General features: G+C 45.0%; 1 protein-coding gene across 1 annotated transcript; it reads right to left on the bottom strand.

Annotated features, from left to right (window-relative positions):
• emc2 (ER membrane protein complex subunit 2) lies at positions 1-27,006 on the bottom strand. Its single transcript, XM_080005898.1, has 11 exons — positions 26,956-27,006; positions 25,107-25,220; positions 18,598-18,662; positions 17,386-17,471; positions 15,562-15,619; positions 11,024-11,109; positions 10,740-10,799; positions 7,455-7,536; positions 7,086-7,196; positions 5,138-5,242; positions 1-677 (listed from the first exon to the last, which is right to left on the bottom strand). The coding sequence occupies exons 1-11, from the start codon at positions 26,993-26,995 to the stop codon at positions 591-593; spliced, it is 894 nt and encodes a 297-aa protein (XP_079862024.1). The 5' UTR covers positions 26,996-27,006; the 3' UTR covers positions 1-590.

Raw genomic sequence — 27,006 nt, 5'->3', positions numbered from 1 at the left:
TTAATCTTTTATTAACACATTTTAATGAACTTGACAGAGAGAAAAAAATTATTAAGATAAAAATGTTTCATTTACAGATATTAAGGAAACCTCTTAAGGACATCAGTGCAGACAAGTAGGACCTCCAGATTCTCTTTGTAAACACCATTTACAGTCTATGTTATATGTGTGACCGTCATGTTCCTTGTGCCAGGACAAAGAAACGTGAAATATCTACCCAATGTATCTTAAAAGACTGGTGTTGGGGGGGGGGGGGGCAGTACAACTTGGGCGATATCGCAGCTTTGTTGTAGCTGGAGTCCAAGACTTAAACTTAAATAATGAAGAAAGTACTAGTGGGAATACCTTGGACTGGTCAGGAGTCCTGGATGCTTCTACACTGAAACAATGCCCTGCTCTATCCATACTCAGTGACAGAAGGCAACCTGAAGGGATTTCAAAAACAGCACTGAAATCCAACTTCCATCACGATGCAAGGCGGTTTGAGCTGCCGTCTGTCTCAGTGTGTGTGTGTGTGTGTGTGTGTGTGTGTGTGTGAGAGAGAGAGAGAAAGGTGAGGGAGATGAGCGTTGCGTGGAGGACCAGGATGTCTATGACATGGTGATCTGCATGGACTCCAGCATCTCCTCCACAGCCTTCACGGAACATTTGTTCTCCTTGGTCCCGCGGCCGGCCATCTAGAGAGGGAGAGACGGAGCAGGACAGGGGGAAAAGAAAAAATTAAAAAAAAAAAAAAGAACAAGGGAAAGGGAAGGGAGGGGAGGGGGCAGCGGTGGCAGGGAGAGGAAAGAGAGAACATCAGTTCATCGTGTCTCTCAGCCAAGCGAGGGAGCGGCGAGCCAAAGCGCACTTGAACACACACTCTCACGGGCCATGATAACCTCATACACCCAAAACCACGCTTCACCAAACCAAGCAAAAACATCACTTCCAATTTAGATGCTGTAAAGCCGGCGGCGGCACGCCAATATCGGATGCCAAGAGCGCCGAGGGCTCACAGAGACAGCACTGTTCATTAGATGGATTTTAGGATTGGTGCGCAGGTCAGGCAAAGCGAAGCAAAGCAGCATCTGTACTCTTTCCTGGACGGTTACATAAGTGTCATTTTGGTATTTAGAGATGTTCCTGTGTGCGCGAGGCGTCTGACCCAGGATGTTCACATCAACGGTCTTGCATCCGCAGCTCCAAGTGCCGAGCCCCGGCAGCAAGTATTACCCCACTCCCGATTCCTGCGCTCCGTCCACGGGCCACAACTTCGTCCATTTCCCACAGAGGGCTCGAGAAGACCGAAATACAAAATGCACACGCACGCTTCCCCTGCCCAATTAAATTTAAGATCTGACACGGGGGGGATTCTTCTCACACTTTTCTTAGGGTAGGGGTACAACTCCTCCCTTCCCACATTGCGTAAGTGCCCTGTCTTACGCTTGGGCCGTACTGATTACCCCAAACCCAATCTTTTAGCTGCTTTACCTCATGTTAAACACTGTCCCTGGTGGTTTTTTTGGCGGGGGTTTTGTTTTCAAGTTACTTTACGCTATTCTCAAAGTGTCATCTAATTTGTCTGAAAACATTTTACAGAAGATATTTGCTGCAGATACTTTGCTTCACCCAACAGATGTATAACGATCACCTTTCTTCGCCCTCTCCATGTGTTGGTTCCAGTACAAAAGCCCTGGATCTAGCTCGTTCTAGTTTGTTTTCATGCAGTCAATGGCTGAAACTGAGATCTACCTTTTGAAAATAAATAAGCCAAAATACAGCTTGACCAAACATTTACAGTACAGCACCATGTTAGGAAGCCTGGGCCTCTCCCCTTGGCTTCTCACCCCGTCCCACTCAAAGGCCTGTTAAACCTTAAAACTAATTACGTCAAGCGTTAAGAGTCCTGAGAGAAATCGTGTGGAATTTTCTGTCAAATCGATTCAACTTTTCAGGGAAACTAATGTCGCTGTATCTATCTGAAATCTTGCACTGAAATGAGAAATGTATATTTAAACAGGTGAGCGGGCAGTACATCAAGCCAAGTGTTATGATACTGGTCCTTGGAGAGCGAGAGGGTGGTGGTGGGGGTGATGGTGGAGACAAGCAACATGTGCTGCCGGGCGGGTGGAGCAACTGCAGACGTGTCGGCAGACAAGCGATAAGAGCTCGGCAGGGGCATCGTGGGTTCTCTCTCAATTAAATCATTATGAAAACACCATTACCCAAACTTTAAACACAGCCCGCAGATAGTGTTTAAATCCAGTAGGGCGAGAGAGAGAGAGAGAGGGATAGAGAGAGAGAACACACCTTATTAATCCGCAAGTGCGTGGATCTACTCTAGTATCCGCGAGACCGTCCAAGCGCATTTCCAAAAAGGGCACTTCCACAGTACTTTTTACAGACTTGCAAAACAGACAAAAGAAAACTAGAAACTTCTACACTCAAGGTAAATGAATGTGTTGCCCTCTGAAATACAACCAGTGCTGCCATTCAGCCTCCTTTACATTAAATCCATACACAACACATCCAGATAGACTGAGCTTCAAAAACCAGACCACAGGCTACTGCATCTCCAACTTTCTTCCTCCTTTTTTTTTTTTTTCCCCCGCAAAACTGCAACTTAGAAAAAGGGCTGTCGGCCACTGTGTATGATCGGCCATCTAATTTCCAAGTGTGACTCATTCGTCCCGATATAGTGTGTGGCAGTGTGGTTGCGACAATCAGTGCGGTCCACCGTGCGGTCCAATGCGCCATTACCCCGGACACTGTAAGTCAATTATCTCCCGAGGCTGAGGTGAGACTGGCACATTAACTCCTGCCCTGCTCCCTGCCCCGACAGCCAGAGAGCGCCACGCCCGATAACGGATGGAGAGTCGGGCCGACTGTGCGTAACAGAGGATCTAATTGGGGGGGTGGTCAGCGAGTTGAGGCAGGAGGGCAGGACTACCTTACAAAACCCCCCCCGCCCCCATAATTGCACCCACACATTACATGTCAATGACACCACCAAAGTAATTGCGTTTTTTTTTACCCCCTGCACCAACACAAGTCCCAGTCAGCCATGACCTCTCACTGACGTCTGCTCCCGCTTGCGCTCACCTGTCCACCTTTTTCTCACACTAAGGTATGACAATCACCAGGTACCGGAGGCCCTAATAAAAGTGGACGACTGACACGAGCAACGCTTTAAAGGGGCCATCAATCAGCCAGCACAAGCCTGCAGCGGCCCACAGCTGTCCGACAGAGGCCCACACCGCCACTGCCTTTTCAAAGGACGCAGAGGGCGTTTAACTGGAGGCTAGAGAGGTGGGGGTGGGAGGAACCTTATACCTTTGCATTTTACACACACACACACACACACACACACACACACACCAGAGGTGAGGTCCCAGCACCGGTCATACTATAACCAGGCGACGTAAACTAACACTGTGGTCGTGGGAACGCAGGTCACCCCGCGTGTCTGACTGGAGGGGATTTCATCATCAGCAAGGGCATTTTAAGCCAAATGAAGATTTCTACTTCCACTAATCATCATTCGGTTAGTTTGTATTTTTTTTTTGAACGCCATGATGCTGATGAAAGGTAGAGGAGCAGCTCTCGTGTAAAAGTACCCACGAGAACACCAGTACTCTGTCTGAGAGCGTGTGTGGGAAGCAGCAGAGGGTGTTTTCTCGGCAGGGGGTGGAGGAGATCTCTAAATGTGATGAGATGGGGGGCTTCTCTCTGCGGGATCCACCTTATTAGACGTTTAACTGTCAAAGCCTAAATAAGCAATACTCATGACCTGTATTGCATTAAGGGATTCTATTTAATATGCATTTGTACTTAAATTTGATGTGGCAAACGCATAAACAGTTTTAGTGATACCATCTAAGCTACACCTCACTTTCTGCATGGATGTTATTTGAAATACTTTGAACTTTTTCCTCACAATGAGATGTACTACCAGACCTTTTTGGGTTACTAGGTTAGCTTGTAAAGCAGACAGAAGGATGTTGCGCCTTAATTTAATAACCTTAGTTTATTGAATTAAAATTATTTAATTACAAGTTTGAAAAAAATTGACATTGTTAACCTAAGTCAACAATTGTAACTGTCCAAAGTCCATATTAGACTTCAATTTAGACAATGCTTCGGAAACACAATGGAAAATAAAAGCATAATTTATGTTTGAATACACAACTATAAGGATTTTGTAATCTGAGTTGAAAAACAAAGAAAAAAATTATCTGAAATCTGTAGCAGAAATCATTCTCAAAATGCATAGCCTAGTTGGTTCTAGTTGTGTCTCCAATGACCAACAGGTGGCAGTAATGACAGTGGATGTCAACTGTCGATATCTTGGCAACAGATATTGGCATCACTGCCTTGGAAGTCCGTAAAGCAGAATACTTCATAGATACCTTCATAAATAAATAGCAACGCCCTGCTTCCCCTGTGAGACATGTCCAGGTGCTAACACTCATCAACTCATAGAAACTCATCTGTGAACTGCTGGCATGCAGCAGGCCGGGCTGTCTTCGGTAAATGCATTCGCAGCAAACAACGTAAGACTTGGAGCTCTGATTGGTGACTGGAAAGCACCTCTACTCTTGTCAAGGATATTCAAGGACAATCGGTGGTAGTAGTGTTTTTGACAGGCTATTTGGAGCTAATCACATAGAGTCCTATATAAAAGATTAGCGATGGGATGATACCACTTTTTCATTACCGTTCCGAAGACGCAACTTTCAGTACCTGTTGATTCCGATCCAATATATATTTTTTGTTTATCTCAAAAAACTACTATTAACCTATAATAGCCATAAAAAATATAAATAAAAAAATCCTGCTCAAACTGTTCTTTTCCCCCCAAAAAACGCAAAGCCCACAACATGTCTTTTACATTTTGCTTCCTTTTATTTAGGTACTTTTTAAAATTTAATCAACAGTTGAAAGGCGCTTTCAAACATTCAAATATCACTTTCAAAGTGAAAAGAGGGTGACGAGAAAAAACAAACTGTATATAAAAAATAGGTATGTTGGCAAGAAGGCCGGGAAGAACAAAGGATGAGCAGACAGGAAAATGACAAGGGTATTACCGAAAAGGTGACTGCTCTTCTGTCATCAAGCCTAATGAAAGAACATCCCCGGCCACGTGTTCACTCACCTTATAGGCTCTGTTAATTTGATTGGCGGTCCAGGCAGCATACTTCATATTGTCCTTCTTCACTTTGGCACCAACTTTCGGGCTGGCAGCAATATGGCTAGCAGACTGAAAAAGTGTGGGGGGGGGAGGAGAAAAAGAAAAGACAAGTCTCAGAGCCATAAAGCGGGATGTTCTTAGAACAAAACTTGGTTGAAAAGAGCACGAAAAACTCAATTGAGATGAATGGGCAGCCCCCCCGACCATCCACCACCTCACCAGTCATTGCGGCAGGATGAGTGGGGATGAAAAACAAAATAAAACACAGGCTGTTTCCCTGATGACACGGGAGAGTGGTTTACGGGGAGGAAAAAGTGAGTGTTTTAATGCCTCCGTACGTTAAAAAAAAAAAAAAAAAAAAAAAACCTCCACCGTTCCCCACCCCGATGTGAAGTGTCACCAAAATGGTTTCCCCTAATTTCTCAGACACCGTGAACTTGCGGCGATGAAAAGCCCTTGCATGTCTTTGAGGCGAAGAGGCCCGACGTGCGGCCAGAGAAGCGGCATGTGAATCACGCTCTCCGGTTGAGGGGGGCAGCTCCCCCTAGAACCACAAATCCCATGTCTTTCCCACGTTGCTGCCATCATCCCCACACTGCAAACCCCAGTGGGCTGAGCTGACCTGCACTTCAAAGTCCTCCCGACCAGCGTGCTGAAACTTTAACCATACACCAATCAACCTCGCACTGGTTTCTCTCTTTAAATATGGCTTGGGTCATTTTTTTGGGGTGTTTTCATTCATTTCATTACCTCAGCGTAAGATGGTTTAACAAAGACAGGCTACCCTTGAATGCCAATGTGGACCATTAATGACAGGGCATTCCCCAAGAAAGCGGTTGATGCTACCAGGTCTTTGTCTTTTGACTGGGGCTAGAATACTACTACTGCTGCTGCTGCTGCTGCTGCCGCCGCTGCTGTTGGAGATGGTTGAAGGTGAAGCGGGCTGCCCCTGCAATGAACTCCTTGCACCTGTCAAAGTTTCGAGAGCAGAGACCGGCTGACAGTCCGCAAAACACAATCACGACAGAGCGCTGATCGAGATTTAACTTCCACCTGAACCTCTCATTAAGCACCGACGTGTCAGCGGAGAACTTCAAGGAAAACCGTATTGGTGCCTGCTCTGTCTCTTGGATATACTTGAGAGTTAACAGAGCCAAATATGTCTGCGCTCCTCCTGCGCACGGTGCCTACACCTATAAGCATCCTAAGTGGTTTCAGAGGGGGGTATGTATGGGTCCTGTCTCGGTGGAAGGTGTCTGAACCACCTGAAGGATCCCAGTGCTGGAGAGAAGAAACAGTGGCGCTCTCTGTGCTGGGAGCCGCCTCCCCCTGTCTCTGCTCCACCCTGCGCTTCCCGCCCTACTCTGTTTGTGTTTTTATGTCAGGACTCACTTACATATGATGCATTGGTGCTAATGGACAACATCCTGTTTAAACAAATATGCAGATGAAAGGACCTTTTGGTGCAGACGAAAAAAAAATTGAGCTAGCATCTGGCTGCTTCATTTGGCAGCACCAGAATGCTAACTGCAGTAGAACTCCATTCTCTCTTGTTCACTCCATGACAACTTTATTTATCCAAGTCGTAAACATGAGCAAGGTCTCACCAAAGGGGTATTATTACTAGAATGGAGGGTTCCAGAGGGGCAGACTTTTCCTCGCGCTGGAGTTCACCGTCTGAGTCAGCAGGAGCTTGACCTGTCTGAGAGCCCCTTCTTTACGCGCCCCCCCCCCAACACACATACACGCATTACACATAACACACAACAGTCTCTGTCCAAACACTCAGTAGCATGCCTCAACCTTGACAAACCACAGAGTGAAACAAAAAACAAAAACAAAAAAAAAAACTTCTGTCGCATGACCACATTTTCTTTCTTTCCCTTCTTCGTTTCTCAGAGGCAGTACTCACCATGTACAGCCCAAACAACGCCCTCATGTTTCTGTTGTTCAGCCTCAGTGCCTGGGCGAAATACTTTCTGGACAGCTCCAGGTTTTCCAGGCCCCCCTGAGTGTACTTCACCTGTGTGAGAAGGCGTTAAATAACGGCTGTGAGTTGCTCCGGAGGGGCGGCTAATGCAATGACATCTGAATAAGCAAAAACATGACAGATCCACATAAATATTTCCTCATTCACAAGTCTGTATTCCCAGTGAGGTTAAGTGTAGCGGCTGCATCTTTCTGGTCGCCGAGAAGGGGGCTGCTCACAGGGAGGTAACATTCATACCACAGATAAGCGCCCCCCCGGTTTCATGACGGACATCCAGGCAGAGGTACCTACCTCAGCGTATTGCTCGCAGTACAAGTGATTGTGTGGATTGGTCATCATCAGCTCCTCTAGGCAAAACGCAGCTTTCCCATAGCTGTGGAAATGACAAGGGAAGCAGGCAGTGCATTGATATGGCTGCGGATGTGTCCTCCTTTAAAGACTGAAGTGAAACTTTGGATCTCGTTCAACTGCGAAGCACTAAGTCTTCGTCCATACATTTATTGGAATATATTTGTATAGAAAAACCTCTCGGCTCGTTTCCCTTCAATGGGTCTTAAGCCCGCATAACGGGGATCTGTGAGGTTCTACTGCATGGCGGTGAGTTGGGCACAGACTACCAGACTCAAACAGTTTTTATCCCCAGACCATCAGGCTTCTTAACCAGCAATACTAAGCTTCTGATCAGATTGATGACATGAACAATTCTACATATGATCACTTTTACATACAATGTGGATTACCTAATTTAATGTACATATTCATCGGCACACGTCCACTTTATATTATAATATTTCAACTCTTATTATCCAGTATTACCCTCTGTCTACAACCATCAGGATACATATCCTATATCGCCCATTTTTAAATTCTCTGGAACTGCTGCTAGTGTTTTGTTTTATTTTTTATTATGTATATATTTGCTATTCTTGCCATATTTTTGCTAGTTTTGCCCTCATTTGCTGACTCTTTAACAATTGAATATCTTCTTTCAATGCCTTCTCCGTAGCTGTCACAACAATGTCACTGTTCAGAATGACCATGTCTTATGCTGTGCATTTGATAAATAAAACACAGACTTTGAGTATATTGACAGTGCAACAGAAAGGGGTTGCCAGATCCAGACAGTCGGCGTAAGGTAAGAGCTTACATCTAGCACTGTGATTCTCCCTCCTTAGGGGGATGTTGCAAGGAGCAGGGGGGAGCAGACCGTGAGGATCAATCTTGTCTGTCTGTGTGCATTTTTCAGTCTTTAATGTGTAATTAACCACCTTCCTGAGGTCAGCGCTACAGTAAGGCCTGGCATGCCGTGCCCATACACTGATGAGATCACTTCTCAGTAGACTGCTGAGCTGTTGACCTCACACTAATCCCTTGCCACTCAATTTCAAATACACGGCCATATACATAATACACACCAATCAAAGAAAAAAAAGAGCTGGGTTTCTATCAACACATCCAAACAAATCAAAAAGGCGACGTCATTCTGTACAATTTGTTACCTTTGCCCTTTGTCTAATGCCCTATTGCCTGTGTAGCTTTTTCTTTTTTTCCTTTTTCCAAGAGTGCTTATGCCTGCCAGACTGTGCGTGATTCTGCACTTTATCAGAGAAGAAAAAACTAAAATAGTGCTTGTGGCGGTAGGCTTCACAACTACAGATCAAGATGATAATTTATAGTAATTTCACTGCCAATGAAGAAGGCAGGGAAATGCTCTGACGCAGGATGGGGTGGGGGGGTCCCACGGGAACAAAGTAGTCCAAAAGCTGCCTGCCAAGATATGAAGGACCAATTAGTCCATTTAAAGACTGCTAGTTCCATAAGTTTAAAGACAATGAAGGCATACAAGGGGAAAAAGAAGGTTGGGACAATGGAAGAAATCAAGAAAAAGAAAAATGAAAGGGGGGGGGTGAGGTTGGAGGAGGAGGAAGGGGGATTCGGAAGGTTGGGAGCTGCTTACAATTACCACTTCCTCCCCATAAAGACTTTCAGATGTGCTTGTGCAGTGGCCTCAGCCTGCAACAGAGCCAGCCTCATCAGAGTCCAGAGTCCTGTGTCTGGTCCGTGCCCCCAACCCATCCTGCCCTCGACCAAGTCCTCCAACCCCACCACTGTCGTGCCACTCGATGCCTTTTCTGGTGCTGAAGCGGGATCCCAGCAAAAAAGCTGTTTGAACGTCACACTGTACGAATCACAATTTTATGTCTGTGGAAGTTCAGCGAAGCAATCATTTCTATACCACAGTCCACAACAGATCCATGCTGGGCAAAAACACGCATTACCAAAACTATGCCCATTTATCCTGCGATCCATTTTTTTTTCTTTTTCTTTTTAAATGAACCTCATAAGCTAGGTCTGAATAAAGTCAGCGGGATTTTCTGACATGTTTCTAACACATGTTGAAGCAACTGAGCAGTTCCGTGCAAACATCGCAAAGAGACAGGCCAATCTCCTGTCTAAACACCACTGGCACAGGGATTGTTTTAAAAGTGTCAACTTAGGGGCTATTAATTACAGCCTTAATGTGTTAGCGCCGTTGCTTGCCGTGAACCCTAACAATGGCCGTGCAGAAACAGAGAGCAGCTTGTTTATTTTTGAGCCCCCGGTGCGCTGAGGGAGGAGTGTTTATTTATCTTCCTCACTTCTCCGTAAGCCTGTTTTCGCTGGCCGGACAGAAAAAAAAAAAAGGAAAGTGTCACCACCTTCTCCTGGGAATTGAAAAGCAGCCACTCCCTCTCTTTAACTCTCCCTCTCCCACTCTCTCCCTGCAGAAAAGAGGGGAGATAATGCCATGCTATCCGGAAGAGGAGGAGGAGGGGAAAAAAGGAGTTTGTCACCCAAAATAAAGAAAACAAAGAAAAGAAATTGACCCACCCGCAGATAAGAGCCCGTGGGTGTGAATGGTGTGATATTAGACACGTTGTGTTAAGCTCAGAGATAATCCGCTCACCCCTGGATTTCCTCTAGCTGCTACAGCAATAAAGCCGCCCAGACAAAAGCATGAAATATCCAATAAGTAGCCTTCTCACCGTGCTGAACATTCCTGCGGCTGCTGCCCGTACACCTTGGCAACCGCAGCCCTTGCACACACGCAAAACATGCACTGTTCAATTCCACATGTTGCTCCGCTGACTTCCAAGCCCCAGACAATTAAGGAGGGATAAAAGGTGACAAAAACAAACTGATTTTCTTCACGTTTTTTTTCTTCTCACAATCCCCTTGTCTCACTGACAATTCTCCTTGGCAACAGAGATATCAGCAGGGGGGCGAGCGCCTCTCTGCCTCTCATGTGTAGGAGAGGGGGCTTAAGACCCAAATCCTATTAAACTACTCCATGTGACAAACATGGACAGGGCTCGATTCAGACCCCTGGCAGAGTTAGGCATCTCACTGTCTGCCTTTGTGGCCGGACAACGGCCCAATGGAGATCAAGCCATCAGCCTGATGTAAGCCTTGTTAAACCAACAGATAAGCTAAAATAAAAAGGAAGGACTATTTTCTTGAGTACATGATGAAAATCTGTATATGTGTTTTATGTTATTATAAATATATATTTAAATAAGTTACAAAAATGCTTACTCATGCTCGTTGATGTAGAGTTCTGAGAGCTCGTGCCATGCTTCCTGGTCCCCGACAAACCTGCAAATATGAAAAGAAAGTTTATACAGACCACAAAAAAAAAAAAAAAAATTCATATACACAAACATTACATTGCAGTTCTTATGGTCGGTAATGACCCACAATGAGAGAAAGGCTGCTGGAGGTTTAAGACAGGTTACGCCTTCTCAATCCAAATTGAAAACCCTTTTTTAATTAAAACAGTCTTACAAGACACACACACACACACACACACACACACTTACTGCTCCAGATACTCGTTGAGCTCGCGGATGGCTTCAGTGCTCTTCCCCTGGGCCTTCAGGATGGAGATCTTGCGCTTTCTCGCTGCCTGTGAGGAGGCATCAGCAAAGGATTAGGGGGCTCTTCTTCTCCCCATTTGTTTGTCAGACTGGAGATCCTGTGTGTGTCAACATTAATGCAGAGCATGTGCATTGTGGGTAGATGCTAAGGCCTTTTAGTGCTCTCGAGCTCTCCTCTGCCATTTGTTGTGAAACTTAAACACGACTAAACAGCGGCGTGATAAAGCAGCACTTTGCTGCTGTACTTTTAACTGTTGTGGAGATGGGAAGGGTGGTTAAGAAGACGTCACTTTTATCGTCAGTGACGCCAAATCTATTGATATTGTTACTGGGAATTTATAATTAATATCATCGTAAGAGTACATCATTAGAGGTAGTTAATGGCCGTGTAGTGGCTGAGTGGGAGCGAGAGCAGAGATGGACACATCTCTGTATCATGAGTCAACGCCTGGAAAATGAAGCGAACTTCGCGGCTGAGCCCCCCCCCCCGCAATCTAAGTGAGGAAAATGGCATTCTCCCCCAAACCCGACGCCTGCTCCCGCTGCATGCATCCCGAGCTGCACCAGCCCAACTTACATCAGCTCAAAATTGCTTTCCGTTTCGTTTGATGTTGGAAGTGACCTTAGGGTGGATTAGATTCTCATCAATCTGAATCACAGAGTATTACGCCTGCTCCTCCGACTTTTCCAGACCCCCGCCCTCCAACGCCCAGACACACACTCTCCTTCTCCCCAGTAGGGAGTGAAAAACCTAAGAGGGGGGCCACCGCTCCATTAGGAGTGTACGGCCCCTGCCACAGCCCATTTTATTTATGGACTGGCACTTGATTGAGTGAGGCTTCCTCTCTCCCTCTCCCACACTCATAACCAAAGCCACTGAGGGCTGTGCATGAGTCATGTCTAGGGGGCTGTAAATCTGGGACTCCTCTGACACCAGCAGAACCAGAAATCTACTTATCCATCACAGGGAGGAACGGGGGGCCTGCAGGGGCGCTGCTGCCTTGGCGGAGTGCAAGCCAGGGAGACTTGCTATGCTTGGCCATTTACTGGACGGGACACACAGGAAGCAAAACTTCATACCGAGAGGCCTAATAGAATTTCTAATGTCAACAAAAAGGATTTCAACTTGACCCGTACTATGTTGCAGCTTATTCCAAAACAAACATATGTAAAAAAAAAAAAAGAAGAAAAAAAAAGAAAAATAATAAAAAGTGGTCAAGTTTAGATTCAGAAAGAGGGTGGGTGGGTGGTCTTTGGGAAATTTACGAGCGCTCTATTCAAATGGAGTTATCAAGCGCTGGAAGGTCACATCAGCATTTCCTCTTTTCACCCCTCTGACTGTAAAACACTAATCGCACGTTTTACACAAGAGTGTGTTTAACTGGGAGCCGATGCTCTGCGAGATTCTGGAGTTCATACTCACATTTGATTAAATTACAAGCATCTGTTCTCATTCCCTATCCAATAAAAAGGACGAAGCAGGAGTGCGATAAGGACATAAGTGTGCAATGGCGAATGTGGATTCTCGCACTTGGGCTCTCTCAGTGTCCCCCATCCACTTCTCCCCCAAGAGCAAGATGAAAAGAACACTCAAAGGAACAGCATATGGAAGTTGGTAGCCCAGAGTCACACGGCACTTTATTAAATGAGGAGCAATTCCAAACCACTCCTCTCTTGCCCTTGCCTTCTTTCTCTTAACTAATGTTCCAGAAAAAAACCTGGCCGTTGATCTGATCCCACTGTTGTCATGATTCCTTTTTAATTAGGGTTCAGTTGAGCCTTACGAGTGAGGACTGAATTATTTACATTACCCCTGGCATAGACTGCAACCTTTCTGCTGGCTGAGACATGAAGATGACAGAGAGAATTACATTTTTTTTATTAAAAATAAACTCCCCAAAATAATTCTGACACTTGACATTCAAATCAATATTACCAAATATTCTATTAAGGTTTGCGATTTGAGAGCACTTGACTTCCGAAAACATCCAGCACAGGGGCTGTAATTTCTTATAATCCTCAAATCAACCACAGTGGGGTATTCTGTAACCTCAACAGCTTATTTAAGAAAGGCTAGCTTTATATACAAACCAATTAGAATGAAATCACAGGGTTAGAATTCAATTAGAAATCAATCATTTAGTCAGTTTAATGTTAAAACAAAAATGTATTAACTGATACTTCCTGATATGAGAATCATATGATCCAAGTGCTCAAAATGGCACAAATAACACAGGAAAAAAAGAACGGCACTGACACAAGCAGACAAGAAATTCTCCAGATCATTGCTGTAGGTACTGGAACATAGCAAGCGATGGAAGGGCTAGAGTTTGAAACATTTTTTGGACACCGCTATGGCAAAGAAACCTTGAGCAATTTTTGTTGATTCAACAATTTTGGTTAATGGGTACCACATCTATTCCACAGCCTGTAATTACAACAACTCAGTTTCCAATCTCTGCTCCCCATACTGGGATGCCTCACAAGTCCGCTCCATGGTCGCCAATTTTCCGCCTTTTCTCTGGCCCATCTTCGGCCTGGATTTAAAGAACATGTTGGAGAACATACGGGGAGATGTCCCACCACTCAAAGACAGGTGACCCCGAGGATATGTCACATTCTCACTCTACTACAACAACCCTCTTGTGTGCAACTGCCAACATTGCGTGGATTAGTAGTTGAGTTGACACCCCAGGGAGATTTGACCTGTTTTGTCTTTTAAGTTGTCTTCCTGCTCCCAGGATTAACTTAAAGCCTCTGTACTTGCGGATGGTAGTCACCGGCTTTCAGAGTGCAGGAAACACACTGCTCCCTTTCCGAGATATGACCCTGGGAGCCCAAGAGAATCTGTACCGTCATGGGGTGGCACCCTGGGACTTGACATGCCAACTCACATTCCGTTAAACTTGAAGAGACACCCGTGACTTTTTAAAGGGAAGTCAAAGTCATTTCACGAAAATCAATAAAGAGACTGCTTGAGTTCATGTACCGCAGTTACTTGACAGCATGACTGGACGTGTACCTTAATAACTATTGTGCATGTCCATCTTAATATTGTTACTCTTGTCAGCTGATTCCTTAGACATAAGAGTTTGGTTAGAAAACTGATAAAAAACAACCCCAGAAAAAACAAGAGGGCCTGGCCTAGGCGTACACTAACTTGAAGAAACGCCAACAATTACACAAATACGATCTAATCATTTGCACCTCTGTTGCCAAAACCAAATTGTGTCCTATCCTATGCTTGAGAAAAATAAATAACTAATAATAATAATGATGACGCCACATCAGCAGGGGTTCAGGTTTTCAGTACTACCAATTTGATTCATCAGTCCCAGGGGCAACATGAGGGTAAAATAAGCACGACGGTCATGGCAAAGTAAAGGTGAGACTGAAATGTAGCGTCAGGGAGGCAGCATCTTTCGTTAGCCACAGGGATAGATAAAGATGAGGCGTGCATTATTTTTGCGCCACAGAGGGAGCGAGTGTATCACAGCATGGTGTGGTTTATTGACTTTGTCAGCAAAGGCCTCCGTTTGTTTGAAACAGATAGTCAACGATCTGAGGAATCTTCACATGGCATCCAAAGAACAAAAATCTACGCTTCGTCTCTCAGAGTCTGCCAACCGAGAGAAACTGCTTAATACATCCAAAGCGAGTCCATGTGTCAGACCAGCGCAGGAAAGTTGTCAAATCTCTTTGGGAGGACGACATTGCCAAATTAAATAATGTTGCGGTCGCTTTTGAAAACTCCTTAAAAACATTTATTTTCTAGCATGGCCACATGTCTTTATGGAAACAATTAGCAGCAGGTACATAATGTTTTAGGTTGCTGGTATGGGATTGGCAGCACACACTACAATTTTCTGCATTATTGCACAGCGATACCAGGAAGGGAAAAAAAAAAAAAGAAAAAAAAAAAGCAGATGGTAAGGGGGAAAAAAAAAATGCATAAACAGCCATTAGAGGGGTACAAACTAATAAGGCTAGTCTGTTTCACCTGCTTAGACGCTGTTGGCTTTTGACCCCAGAGCCCATAGACAATAAATGAAGAGGCAGGGCTAGGAGCATTGGCCTGTTAACAAGGCTCTGAAATGACCAGTAAATCACCGCCTTCAAAGGCCAGACCTTCAGTTAAGCTTCAGTTCAACTAAGTAAGTCAACCACTGACTAAAGACAGTGAATCACCCCGCACCCTCCCCACTCGTCTCCCTCAAACACTTGTTAGCCGTGTGGGTGAGAGTGCGATCAGCAGTGTGGTTGAGGTCAGAAGGGGTCACCGGGGAGTTTAACTCGAGCAAAGTCATGGTGCCAAACACCAAAGTGCCTCAGCAGATTTAAAGCCAGCCAAAAAAGGTTTTGGGACCGCAAACAAATTATTTACACACACACACACACACACACACACACACACACACACACACACACACACACACACACACACACACACACACACACACACACACACACACACACACTACCGTATTGGTGGGGTCGTCTTGTAGGATTGCATCGTAGCACTTGTTAGCCTCGTCATACCTTGAGACAAAAGAGAAATAGAGGAAAAGGATTTAGCATTTTTTCTAATTCAAAGCAATCACAGCCACCAGCTGAGTGAAATGAGGTAGTGGGGAAATCAAACAGAGTCCAAGCCTTAAGCAATCAGGTTTCTGTATACAGCACGGCAGGTTCCTATGATTACAGTGGGGCCAAGCAGAGAGCAGCAGCGATCCAAAGGAAGAAATAAACAGTCATTAAAGTTAAGGATGCTGGTCAAACAGCCAGCATCGTGAGGGACTTGTATCACTTCACAATGAGTCATGAAATCAATACAAACAAAGCCCACTGATTTGAAGATTGTCTTTTCATTTGATCGTTATCCATTTTGATTCACCTTTAAACAAATCAAATTGCTGCTTTTACAGCTCGTCCAGCAGCGGGAGTTGTTGAATCCATTGCTCGCTTTACAGGAAACCCCTTCACTCTGAACATATGAATCCCATAAGCAACTGGATCCAAAAGTTTGTCTAAAATCTAGCAGCGCACGTCCACGTGGTTCTATTTCAAGGGAGGGTATGAGCTGTAAATATCAAATCATAAAAGGTAAAGAAATCTGGGAAACAGCAGGCATGTGCACCTCGGTTGTCCTGTAAAATCAGGCGCTGAAGAATGATTGAAAACACACACATATATATATTATATAAAAATCTGAATTTTTGGAGTGGGTGGTTAAACTCAGCAATGAAGTCTGTTTGCTAGCCGAAGTTCGGTGTGGGGGTGTTCCAGGATCAAAAACTGTCCAGCCAACAACCTACAACAGACAGAAGGGACTCTGGTTCCCATTAGCAGTGAAACGGCCCCGCTCCTTCCCTCACATTCACTTTATTACTCAGACACACTCTGGGAGATTTCAGATGGCACCAGGCAACCACTCATGAGCCACTTTGATTTGTTTTATTTACTTAGGCACTCTGTGTGTGTGTGTGTGTGTCTCAGAGGGTTGGAGGAAGCGGCCTTGCTGTTTGAAGCTGTGTCATTCAAGTTTAGCACTGTCTGTTGCCAATTAGAAGCCCAGTGTGGCATTTATTTAATTTGACGGTGCCGAAGCAATCACTCTCAATTATCACATAAAGTCCGACATAACCGATAAACCGGCGATCGTGATCAGAGAAATGCGGAAAGTGAGTGAAGGGGAGGTTGTAAGCAAATTGAATTGCCCTGACTTCAGCTCGGTGAAGACCGAAATACCCTTTGTTTATCTTTCTTCCTTACGCTCTCAGGCTGTTTTTTTTTTTTTTTTTTTTTTTATGAATCGCAGACTTAAAAATAAAACAGTTGAGTGAGAGTGGGAAAAAGAAGTTTAGATTGCGGTAACTCACCGATATTCACAGGGGCAAAGCACCTCACAGTAACACCAAGACCAAAATATAAAAAGGCTGAGGGTAAAGGATGGAAGGGGAGAGAGAGTGGGAGAGAGATAAAGGAGCAAGAGACTGAAACCAGAGACGATTGAGGGACCACCAGAATAACAGTGGGAACCGACCAGTTCCTTCCCGGGAATCCCTCACTCAGGCTACAGGGCCACAGAACTACCCAGCACTGAACCCTTCTTACTCCGTTGCCCCCCCCGTTTCTTTCTTTTACAGAAACGAGTTGCGGGTGATTCAATGTAAACATGGCGCGCGCGCGCACACGCACACACACACACACACACACACACACACACACACACACACACACACACACACACACACCATTGAGGCCATGCTGCCCCCAGCCCCTTCTTTCCAGATTTAGGTGCTTACCTTTCCGAAGCTTCCAGCCGCATGCCCGATAATCGCTTCACTCTGTGGCTATCTGGAAACTGCTTCTTCAGTTCCTGTAGACAGGTCTGCAAAGGATGTGGGCACAGAATGGGCAATTATAGTTGGCAGGAACTTGCTTTACGCTACAGACAATTTTGCACACCGATCCTAGAACACGAACACTTCTCACAAATCTGTTATTGGGGAGGGCAAACGAACAGCATTCAGTCGACCATAAGTTCCAAAAATAGACAGGTATGTTTTTGCCCTGAATGTCAATGACAGCATATAACACGTGCAAATCTGCCGCTAGCATGTCCCCCATGTGGGCAGTTGTTATCGCTACAGTAAGAGGAGCGAGGATAGTCTGCCCTACCAGGTTTATTTTTCTTCTTCTTCCTCCACACACTCGTGAGTGAGGTGAGGAATGTGAATGGACTGCGTCTATACAGAGCTTTTCTGGCTATAACGACAACGCAAAGTGCATCACAATTTATGCCTCTCATTCAACCACACACACACACACAGAAGCATTCGTACATCAACTGCGATGTCAGCCATGCGAGGCGACCACCAGCTCACTGGGAACAGCTGGGTTGCTGAAGGACATACGACGCTTATTGCCAGGAGGAGCCATGGGATTGAACCAACAATCCTCCAGTTGCCAAACAGTATTTTGCTCTGTCATCACTCAGTGACATTGTTATAATAATATAAGTCGGTTGTATTAAGACTGCAGATATGACTGCTCCAAAAATGATGTATATTTTCAATTGGGTTCTTGAAAGAATATTATTGACATGAGAATATCTGAAATTGATACAGCATTGAGAGAATACCGTCAGACAACTGCCGCGCACCTAGCTGCAATGCAAAGTACAATTGGGCAATTGCAATCACAGCCCTTAAGCAATTCTCTCGATACTGGATCAATTTAAAAGATGAAAGAAAGTGAAATGATTCACAATGACCAAAGAATTAGGTTTGATTTTCTAAAAACCCTTAATATCATATTCATAGCTCTGATCACAGATTGCTTTTCTACTCCTTTGATAATCTCTCATTCCAATACTCAAAACTGTGTGTACTCACTGGGCAAAGCTGTTTGCCAGACTCATTCTCCCATTTGGCAGATGGGATCGTCAAAGTATCAATGGCTGTGGGGAAGTGAGCCATGGCTTTTGGAGACTTGGAGCTTGTGAGCCAACTTACCAGGGCTAAATCATCCCGACTGCAGTCCAGCGCTGCGATCATCACCTGCTCGTAAATAATCCAAACTGAAGAGACAGAAAAGAGAGAGAGGAAGACTGTCACCAACTGAGTGGTGGAACATGAAAAAGTGATATATTGTCCGGTAGACTTGTCGTACCATCTGGCGCTCTAACCTCCGTAGTGGCACGCCACGTTTGCTACCCCGATAAATATGGTACATGTTGTTCCACAGCGGGAGATACATTTTTCGTGAGCTTTGACAGAATAATTTTGCCAATTCAGAACATATTACATATCAAGAAAATTAGGTGAAAATTTATGTAATAGGTTACACATTTTAGTACCAACCAATTGAGTGCATATTTGAGTGAGTCTGAGCCTGGGTATTTAGTAACTTAATATCTGAAAAGAAACAAATCCATAAAATTAAAAATTAAAATCAGCCTATCCATACAAAATTGTAAACAGAGGTAATCAAGTCTGTTAATAAAAGGAACAGCAAAGGCAACAAGTTAGATCAAATACAGTCCAAACTTCTTGGGCATTTATTTTATGTTGTCAGAGCAAACACTTAAAGACTATTGGCAAGACAATATTTGTTATATTTTGCAAAACAGTATATTATATTGATTTGATGTGGCCAGATTCAAGCTATGTTTGATAGTGTGGCAGACGAGAGGGCCTAGTTAAACCACGGTCTGCAACTGACAGCGCTGACTTAATCCTGCTGCTTCACGTGCTGTTCCCTCTGTCCCCCGTTAGGACCCAGGGCGGCGCCACCGTGGGCCCACAGACAGCTGCTCAAACGCCAGGACAGTGGTGGTGCCGCTGCGGGCAACCCGGCCACATTCCGTGGGACTGCCCCATGATGGAGGTTGGACAGGTTGTCCGCCAAGGGTCAGTTGAGGTCAAGGGACCTCAACAGGCTGTTCTCAGACGATGGTCTGGCAATGCCTAGTTCGACCTGGGGCTTTGGTGGAGGTGTCACGGGTGGAGATTCTGTGTATGCATGGAGATATTCACAACTATCTGATGGTGGGGCTTGAAATTCGTTCCAAGGGGAAAATAATACAGTGAAGGCTGCGGTTAGCTCCCACCTGTCACACTCCCTGATTTTGGGTCAGACTGGCCAGAGTTTGACACTTGAGGGCTCACGGTCGGTAGGGAACTTGCGTGGCGTGCGGTGATGCTGAGGAGTCATTAGCGGTTGCTACGGGGTTGGGAGGGGACAAGTCCCCACTTGGTCCTCCCCGGTCCCAGTGGTCTCCTCCATGGACAATTTCCCAGTAGAGCAGTCGCGGGAAGATATCCTACGCGTGGCCATTGAATGGGTAGTTAAAAATTTATGGTGTACTGGCGCCGCGCTAACTCACCCATATTTCTCGGTGATTAGGGAAAGGTTATATCGAGTGGGCCGTGTCACTTAGTCAGGAGAGAAATTTAACCAGTTGTTGGTTCCCAAAAGCCGCCAGAAAATTATTTTCCAGGCGGCCCACTATGACCCAGTGGCCGGTCACCTCGTACACAATAAAACACTGCAATGGCTCGCTTTTATTGGTCTGGCATTTGGTCAGACGAGCGCAAATAGTGCACCGCATGTCCCAAGTGCCAATGAGTCAATCCTCCAGCGACACCAACTGCTCCGTAGAGGCCCCTCCCGAGTCAAGGCACCGTTCGAAAGACTCGCAATGGACCTCATCAGGCAGTTTAAACTGCAGTGCTTATGAGTATGATTTTATGTTAATCTTAGTGAATTATTCAACCCGGTATCCTGAGGAGGCTGCTATTTCACAGTATTACCGCCAGAAGTGTGGCGTAGGCACTGTCTCAGGTCATCTCCTGAGTCGGGATTCAGAAGGAAATCCTGACCAACCAGGGCGCTTCCTTCATGTCACGTACACGCCAAACTCTACAAGCTAAAGGCCATTCACTCAATTCAGAGCGGCGTGTACCACCCCCAGACCAATGGGCTGATGGCGCAGTACTAAGTACATAATAGTAATAAGACGCAGAAGAACATGGTTTTTAAGTTTGTGCATGACGATATTTGTTATTGGGTTAAATGGTTGGACCCTTTGTTGTTTGCAGTGTGGAAGGTGCCTCAGGCCTCGACATGATTTGCTCCTTTTGAACTCCTCTTCGGTAGGAGACCAAGGGGTGCCTGACCTAATTAAGGAAAAATGGGAGTAAGGGCCTGGCACCAGTAAGAACGAAGTTCAGTACGTTATGGACCTGCGAGCAAAGCTACACGTGCTGGGACACCTGTCACAGGAGAATTTGCTCCAGGCCCAGGAACATCAGTGCCGGTTGTATGACAGGGGCTCGACTCACGCAATTTGCACCGGCAGACACGGTGTAAGTGTTGCTCTCTACGTCTAGCTCTAAAATTCTCGCAAAGTGGCAAGGGCCCTTTGTTGTGCCCTTGGAGAGGTTGATTATAGGGTTGAGTGGTAGGACAGGGGCGGGCGAACTTAGATTTATCACCTTAACCTTCTGAAAGAGCGGGAGTCTGTGTCTGTGGCCACTGCGGTGAATGTAGGGGTGAGTCTGGGCTGGAGGTACCAAAAGCGACCCTGGCCCTCTCCAGTAGCGGTCTCTCACCAGGCCAGAGCATGGACATGGCCGCGTTACAGCAGCGCTTTTCACGTCTTCTTCCCTCTGCCAAACCGCACGCCCCTCATACACCATCATGTGGAGACGACCCTGGGCGTAAAAGTACGCTTCCAACTGTATCGCCTGTCCGAGCATAAGCACAAAATCGCAGGCAGAACTGAAGGCCATGCTGGACATGGGGGTGATAGGAGTCTACAAGTGACTGCTGTAGCCCAATCGTGATAGTAAGCCTGATGGGTCAGTCCAGTTCTGTGTAGACTACCAAAAGGTGAATTAGAAGTCAAAATTAGATACGTTCCCGATTCTTCAAGTCGACAAGCTGTTTGACCAGTTAGGCACGGCTCAATTTTTCATGACACTGAATTTAACCAAGGGCTGCTGGCAGATTCACTTGTCTCAAGAGTCCAAGGAAAAATGGTATCTCTCCACTGCGCAGGGGTTGTACCAGGTTTTTATGCTTTTGTTCAGGTTGTTCGGGGCCCCGGACACTTTTCAGAAACTCATGGACTTGGTCCTACGTCCACACGCGGCCTATGCAGCCGCCGCCTACTGGGACGACATCATCATCCAGAGTGACAGTTGGTGGCAGCACATGCAGCAGGTGGGGGCAGTGCTCCAGTCGGGGTTCACTGTCACCCCGAAGAAGTGTGGAGTTGGGAGGAGGAAGGTACAGCATCTGGGGTACCACTTGGGTGGGGAACTGGTCCAGCCCCAGGTAGATAAAACTGCCACGGTCACGAACAATCCGAGGCCAAGACAAGAAAGGGGTAAAGCAGTTATTGGCGCTGGGCGGCTTCTACAGGAGGTTTGTAGCCGACTTTTCAGAGCTGACTAGCCTGTTGTCTGATTTAACTCCAAAGGGTGCATGAGATTCGATCCAGTGGACGCAAAGAGCCAGCAGGTGTTTCAGAAGGTAAAATCAGCTTTTTGTGTGAAGCCAGTGCTGTTTAAACCCGTTTTTTTCTCCCTTTCTAATTGCAAACTGATGCGTCTGACAGAGGAATGGGGCAGTGTTGTGCCAGCAGGTGGAGGGCGCTGACCAGCCGGTGGTCTACATCAGCTGGAAGCTCTCCAAGCAGGAGACCAAGTATAGCACTGTGGAGAAGGAGTGTCTGACCATCAAGTGGCGGTCAGCAACCTCCGTTACTACCTTCTGGGGCGCCCAGTCACCCTCTGTTCAGACCACGCCAGCTGCAGTAGCGTCACCACATGAAGGATACCAACACACGGATAACTCATTAGTACCTGGCTCTCCAGCCCTTTAAATACCAGGTGATCCATAGGCCAGAGGTGCAAATGGTTGTAGCTGACTTCTCTCACTCTTGAAGGTGGGGCCTAGTGCCCAGGTGGAGTCAGGTGGTGGGGGTATGTGGCAGACGGGGGGGGGGCATAGTTTAGCCATGGTCGGCAGGTGAAACGGCTGGCACGGTCCTGCGTCAGCTGTACTAGGTTGGCCAAATCAGTCACATTGCCACTGATCGGCCTGACCCAGCTGGGAGAGGTTTCATGTGTTGTCTGTCTTGCAATGAGGGATCACGTTGTGCAGGACACGAGATGCTGCAGACCGCTTGCAACCCAAAAAGGGCCTGGACGCTGATAATTGATTTATGTTCACTTCTTGGCCAGCGAGCCTTTTTGTTAACCCGTTTAAAATTTATTTTAAGTAAACACGCCATGTCGGCACCTCACTGCCTGAAAGTCTCTCCCTACCTGAACCTGTATCTGTGGGTAGTCTCCCACAGATAGCATATCTATCTCTAATTTCATCCTGAATCTTTTGATTTCTTTCATTGATTTTGTATTAATCACTATATTGTGGACCCCTATTAAATTTATCGTCTCAACACAAATGTCCCTTCATTTTTATTATACTGAGGCCGAGAGTTGCAGCAGCCGTTTGAACTCCACTGGCTCCTCTTTCCACACGTGGCTCAGTGAGTAGTAATAAAAGCTTAAATGTTTATTGGAAACTTTATTCAATTGGTCGGCTATAATAATATAATGCACTGACTGATGTCTTGGCCACCGAGCCCAATTAATGGGATTAATACCAAATATCAGCGCAGTCTGTTTGACAAGCAAGCCAAACTTCCTCTGCCAAATCAACACATCCTTCTAATTGAAAAAGAAAAACAATAAAAATAAATCTACTCTAGAACAAATGACAGCTACGCCAAAGCAAACAAATGTTGAAAGTTTTTCTTTCCTTTTTATGATTCCAACCCTTGTTTTGATGATTGCCGTCTTGTTTCACAACCAATTTGAGTGCTGGTTTGAATAAAAACCAAAGCGTGTTAAAAGTTTTATCCTTCTCTTTATGAACTTTATGAATCAAAAGGAGTGGGGTTTCAGAAGGACAGCACGGTTCTCGTGGAAATCGATATTCCATTCATTTGTCTATACTGCCGTGCCTCAAAAACAATTGTTGTGTAATAAAAAATAAGACTTTTTACAACTGTCGATTTGCATATGTTGTCCTTTCTGGTCTTCATTGCATCTATAAAAGCAGTAATGTTGAGCTTATTTTAAATTCCCATGACTAAAGCAAGGATTACAGCCTTTTATTTCCACATAACAAGAACAGAGAAGCCTGTATAGATGCTTGACTGTATGTCATCTACTTTGCGAAGCCTTGAAATTAGAGGCAGAACTTAGAAAAGGAAGATTTTGCCACTAGAAATTCAAATGGAGAAGGAAACCAAATTACATTGTTAATGTATTTTGTAACGGAAAACATTTAAAACAGCTAAATAAAAAAAGATTTGCCAAAAAACAGGTATAAAGAAAATTACACCAAAAATGTGACCATTACGAAGATGACAGACTGTTGAGGTATACAAATGGACTTGCACTGTTTCCAGTCATGTATACAAATGTTAATTTGTAGACAGGGATAGATTTTTGGATCACGGTAAACACGTGTGGATTGTCTTGTGTGAATTGCACCGATAAAATCCAAAGACCAAGACACTTGTCGTGTAACCGTGCTTGGTATTTCATGCCACAGGGTCCTTAGTGGAGAACAGAGCGCACAATTAAATGTTTAACTGTTTAGTAAATCAGTTCACGTAGTCAATTTGAAAAGGTCACCACCTCTTCATTTCCCCAATGCAAACGCCTTATGTGCAGAGCTATCGATTAGCAGCAAGTGTTTTGAAATTATGTGTTGAGATAATTATATTTTTGAAAATGTATTGCGTAGGCACACAAATAAACAGTATTCAAATGTAATTTTCCTAAAATCTGTGCTTTAAGCTGTTATTTGCAGGTACTGACAAAACTAAATAAAACATTTTAGTTTAGTTTTAGTTTCCAGGAGCATTGTTTGCATTGGATTGTCTACATCCAGAGTACTTCTCCAATTAGGACAACCGCAAAAACAAAAAGCCAGAACAAACGTAGTCATGTAGTGGAGGACAGAATATCTCTTTCAGCTGCACGGATGAACCCGCCGTAAATCACATTAGTCTCACTGTTTTTCTAGGATTTTACTTTGGGACATTTAGTGGTTCTTGAGTCCACATAGCAAAAGGTTTTCAAAACACTAATCCAACTATTAAAAGAATGAATAGAAATGAAAGCATGTCTCTTTCCTCCATAATGTGTTGCTGGGAATGGATACAAGCTGTAATCCTTCAGAGGCCTTCATCACATCAGAGAGTTTACTACTACTTACTTTTTTCCCTCCAAATCCCATCCAACATTTGCTGCATATGCAATAGCATGCTGTAAAAATTAATATTGGAAGTAAAAGTCATGTACAAGGCAGGGATTCGGTCTCTGCGTTGGACCAAATCCATGATCTCCCTTTAAGATTACAAAGTAGTTTTATTTTAAACTATCCAGCACAGTATCTTTAAAATAAATACGTGTATATTGTGCTCATATAGACTTACTGTCGTCTCCAAGTTTAGATCCATGTTCACTGATCAGCTCCTCACCCACATCCACTATTTGTTCACTATTTCTGCAGGTGTCTTCTCTCCATTTGCGCAGTTTGTCTCTCATCTCTGTGAACAACAGGGGCGGGGATGTTGTTGGTTTGTCACTTAGATTCCAATACAATAGTGTACTTCATACTTCCTGGGACTAATCATTTGTAGTAATTCTTCCAATAATATGACATTTCCAATATATCTCTGCATATATTGGAAATGCAAAATGGATCATTTAGAACAGTGGTTCTCAATGGGGGCCAGGGACCCAGCAGGGGTCCTTCAAGAGGTTCCAGGGGGTCCCCAGCAAAGTGATTGGCAGATAAACCACACCATTATAGAATGTACAATAATGCCTGTTTTGATCATAGTTTCACTGGTATCTACCTTACTATAGTATGGATTGTATGGAAGTTTGGACTAAATCGAACCATAAACCTTGATACGAAAAAGGGTTGAGAATCACTGATCTTGCCTATCACTTACCAAGAAATATAATATAATAATTATCTGAAAACTGTGCTTGTGTGCTAATAATCAAGTACTTGATATCCAACGTTTGTTACTGCTTAGTTAATTTGCACAAGCAGTCCAGATCAGGTTATATTTTCTACCATTTTTCTACCACTTTCCAAGTGAACTTATGCAAGTTCAGACTACAAGATTCTGGCCTGATTTTCCACTCGCCGACAGGTTTTTGGAGATCGCCGTGCAAAGCCCCAGATCAGAGGAAAATAATAGTGCGCTCCCGTGAGCAAGGAGCTTGTGGTGTGAACTGCTCACAAGGAGGACCTCGGCCGGGAATCACGCCACAGAGCCCAGAATCTCCACGCCTTTCAGCCCCCTACATTCTGCAAAGCATCGCAGAAAAGGAGAATTCAATGGCTCCCAGCAAACAGCTTTGCAGGTCAGTCTTACACAGAGTCTTGACAAAGCTAGGCATAGTGGGCTTGGCGAAGAAGGCGGCCATCAAATCAACCATCGATGCCGCAGAGAGGGCCACCAAGTGGCTCTGGCTGAAGAGGGAGGCCCAATGGTTAACCGCCGCTGGGATGCAAGCCGGGGACTGATCACCCCTGGCTAGGTCGCCGGGGCGAGGGTGTACGATGTTCAAACAGACCCGAAACACCCGATGACCCCAGGACACATCAACCGAGGATGCATCCCAGTGCTTCCGTGGGAAGTATTCTTAAAGTTTGAAATTATTGTGGGACGTAGTTGAGAATTTACAACTTCATCCACTATTTGACATTTGATATATTAAATGCAACTTATTAGCATTCCCTCTACATTACTCCCAAATAATTAACTATTAAAAAAGTCAGCAAACGATAATATTAGTGTAATAACTTGCTGGGGTATGCAATTAAACAAAACAATTCCATTCCTGGTGTTAAATTGAACTTTTATTTATATATATATATATATATATATATATATATATATATATATATATATATATGTGTGTGTGTGTGTGTGTGTGTGTGTGTGTGTGTGTGTGTGTGAGAGAGAGAGAGCTGGCCTATGTTAAACACACGATACGGTTATTTTTAATGAATTTAGAGCTTAACCTACAACCAGAAGGGGAAGTTCGACCAGCTGCACAGCCGAGCTACTGTTAGAATTAGCTAACCGCTAGCATTAGCTCACTGCTAGCTCAGTGCTGCGGGTCGGTCCCGATACAGCAGCGATCTTCCGCTCACGTTTACCTGCGACGAAGCCAGCTGCAAAATGCAAACTTGATGTTTGCTAGAGATCATACACACAACGTGCCAAATATTTCGAACAACTCCACGTCCTCGGGTCTTACCTTCCCAGCCTACATCGTAGAGCTCTGACACGGACGCCATTTTTCTTTCTC

Source organism: Zeus faber (genome assembly GCF_960531495.2).
Source record: "Zeus faber genome assembly, chromosome: 8".
NCBI lineage: Eukaryota > Metazoa > Chordata > Actinopteri > Zeiformes > Zeidae > Zeus > Zeus faber.
Note: the sequence above shows the minus strand (reverse complement) of the source record. Positions and strands in the feature narration are given on the sequence as shown.

Bases quoted from the DNA above. Each gene is read 5' to 3' on its own strand.
- emc2 (XM_080005898.1), bottom strand. From the start codon at position 26,995: ATGGCGTCCGTGTCAGAGCTCTACGATGTAGGCTGGGAAG. The intron at 18,663-25,106 runs GTAAGTCTATAT...CTGTCTCTTCAG, and splicing joins ATCTAAACTTGGAGACGACA to TTTGGATTATTTACGAGCAG. The intron at 678-5,137 runs GTGAGTGAACAC...CTCCCTCTCTAG, and splicing joins AAATTAACAGAGCCTATAAG to ATGGCCGGCCGCGGGACCAA.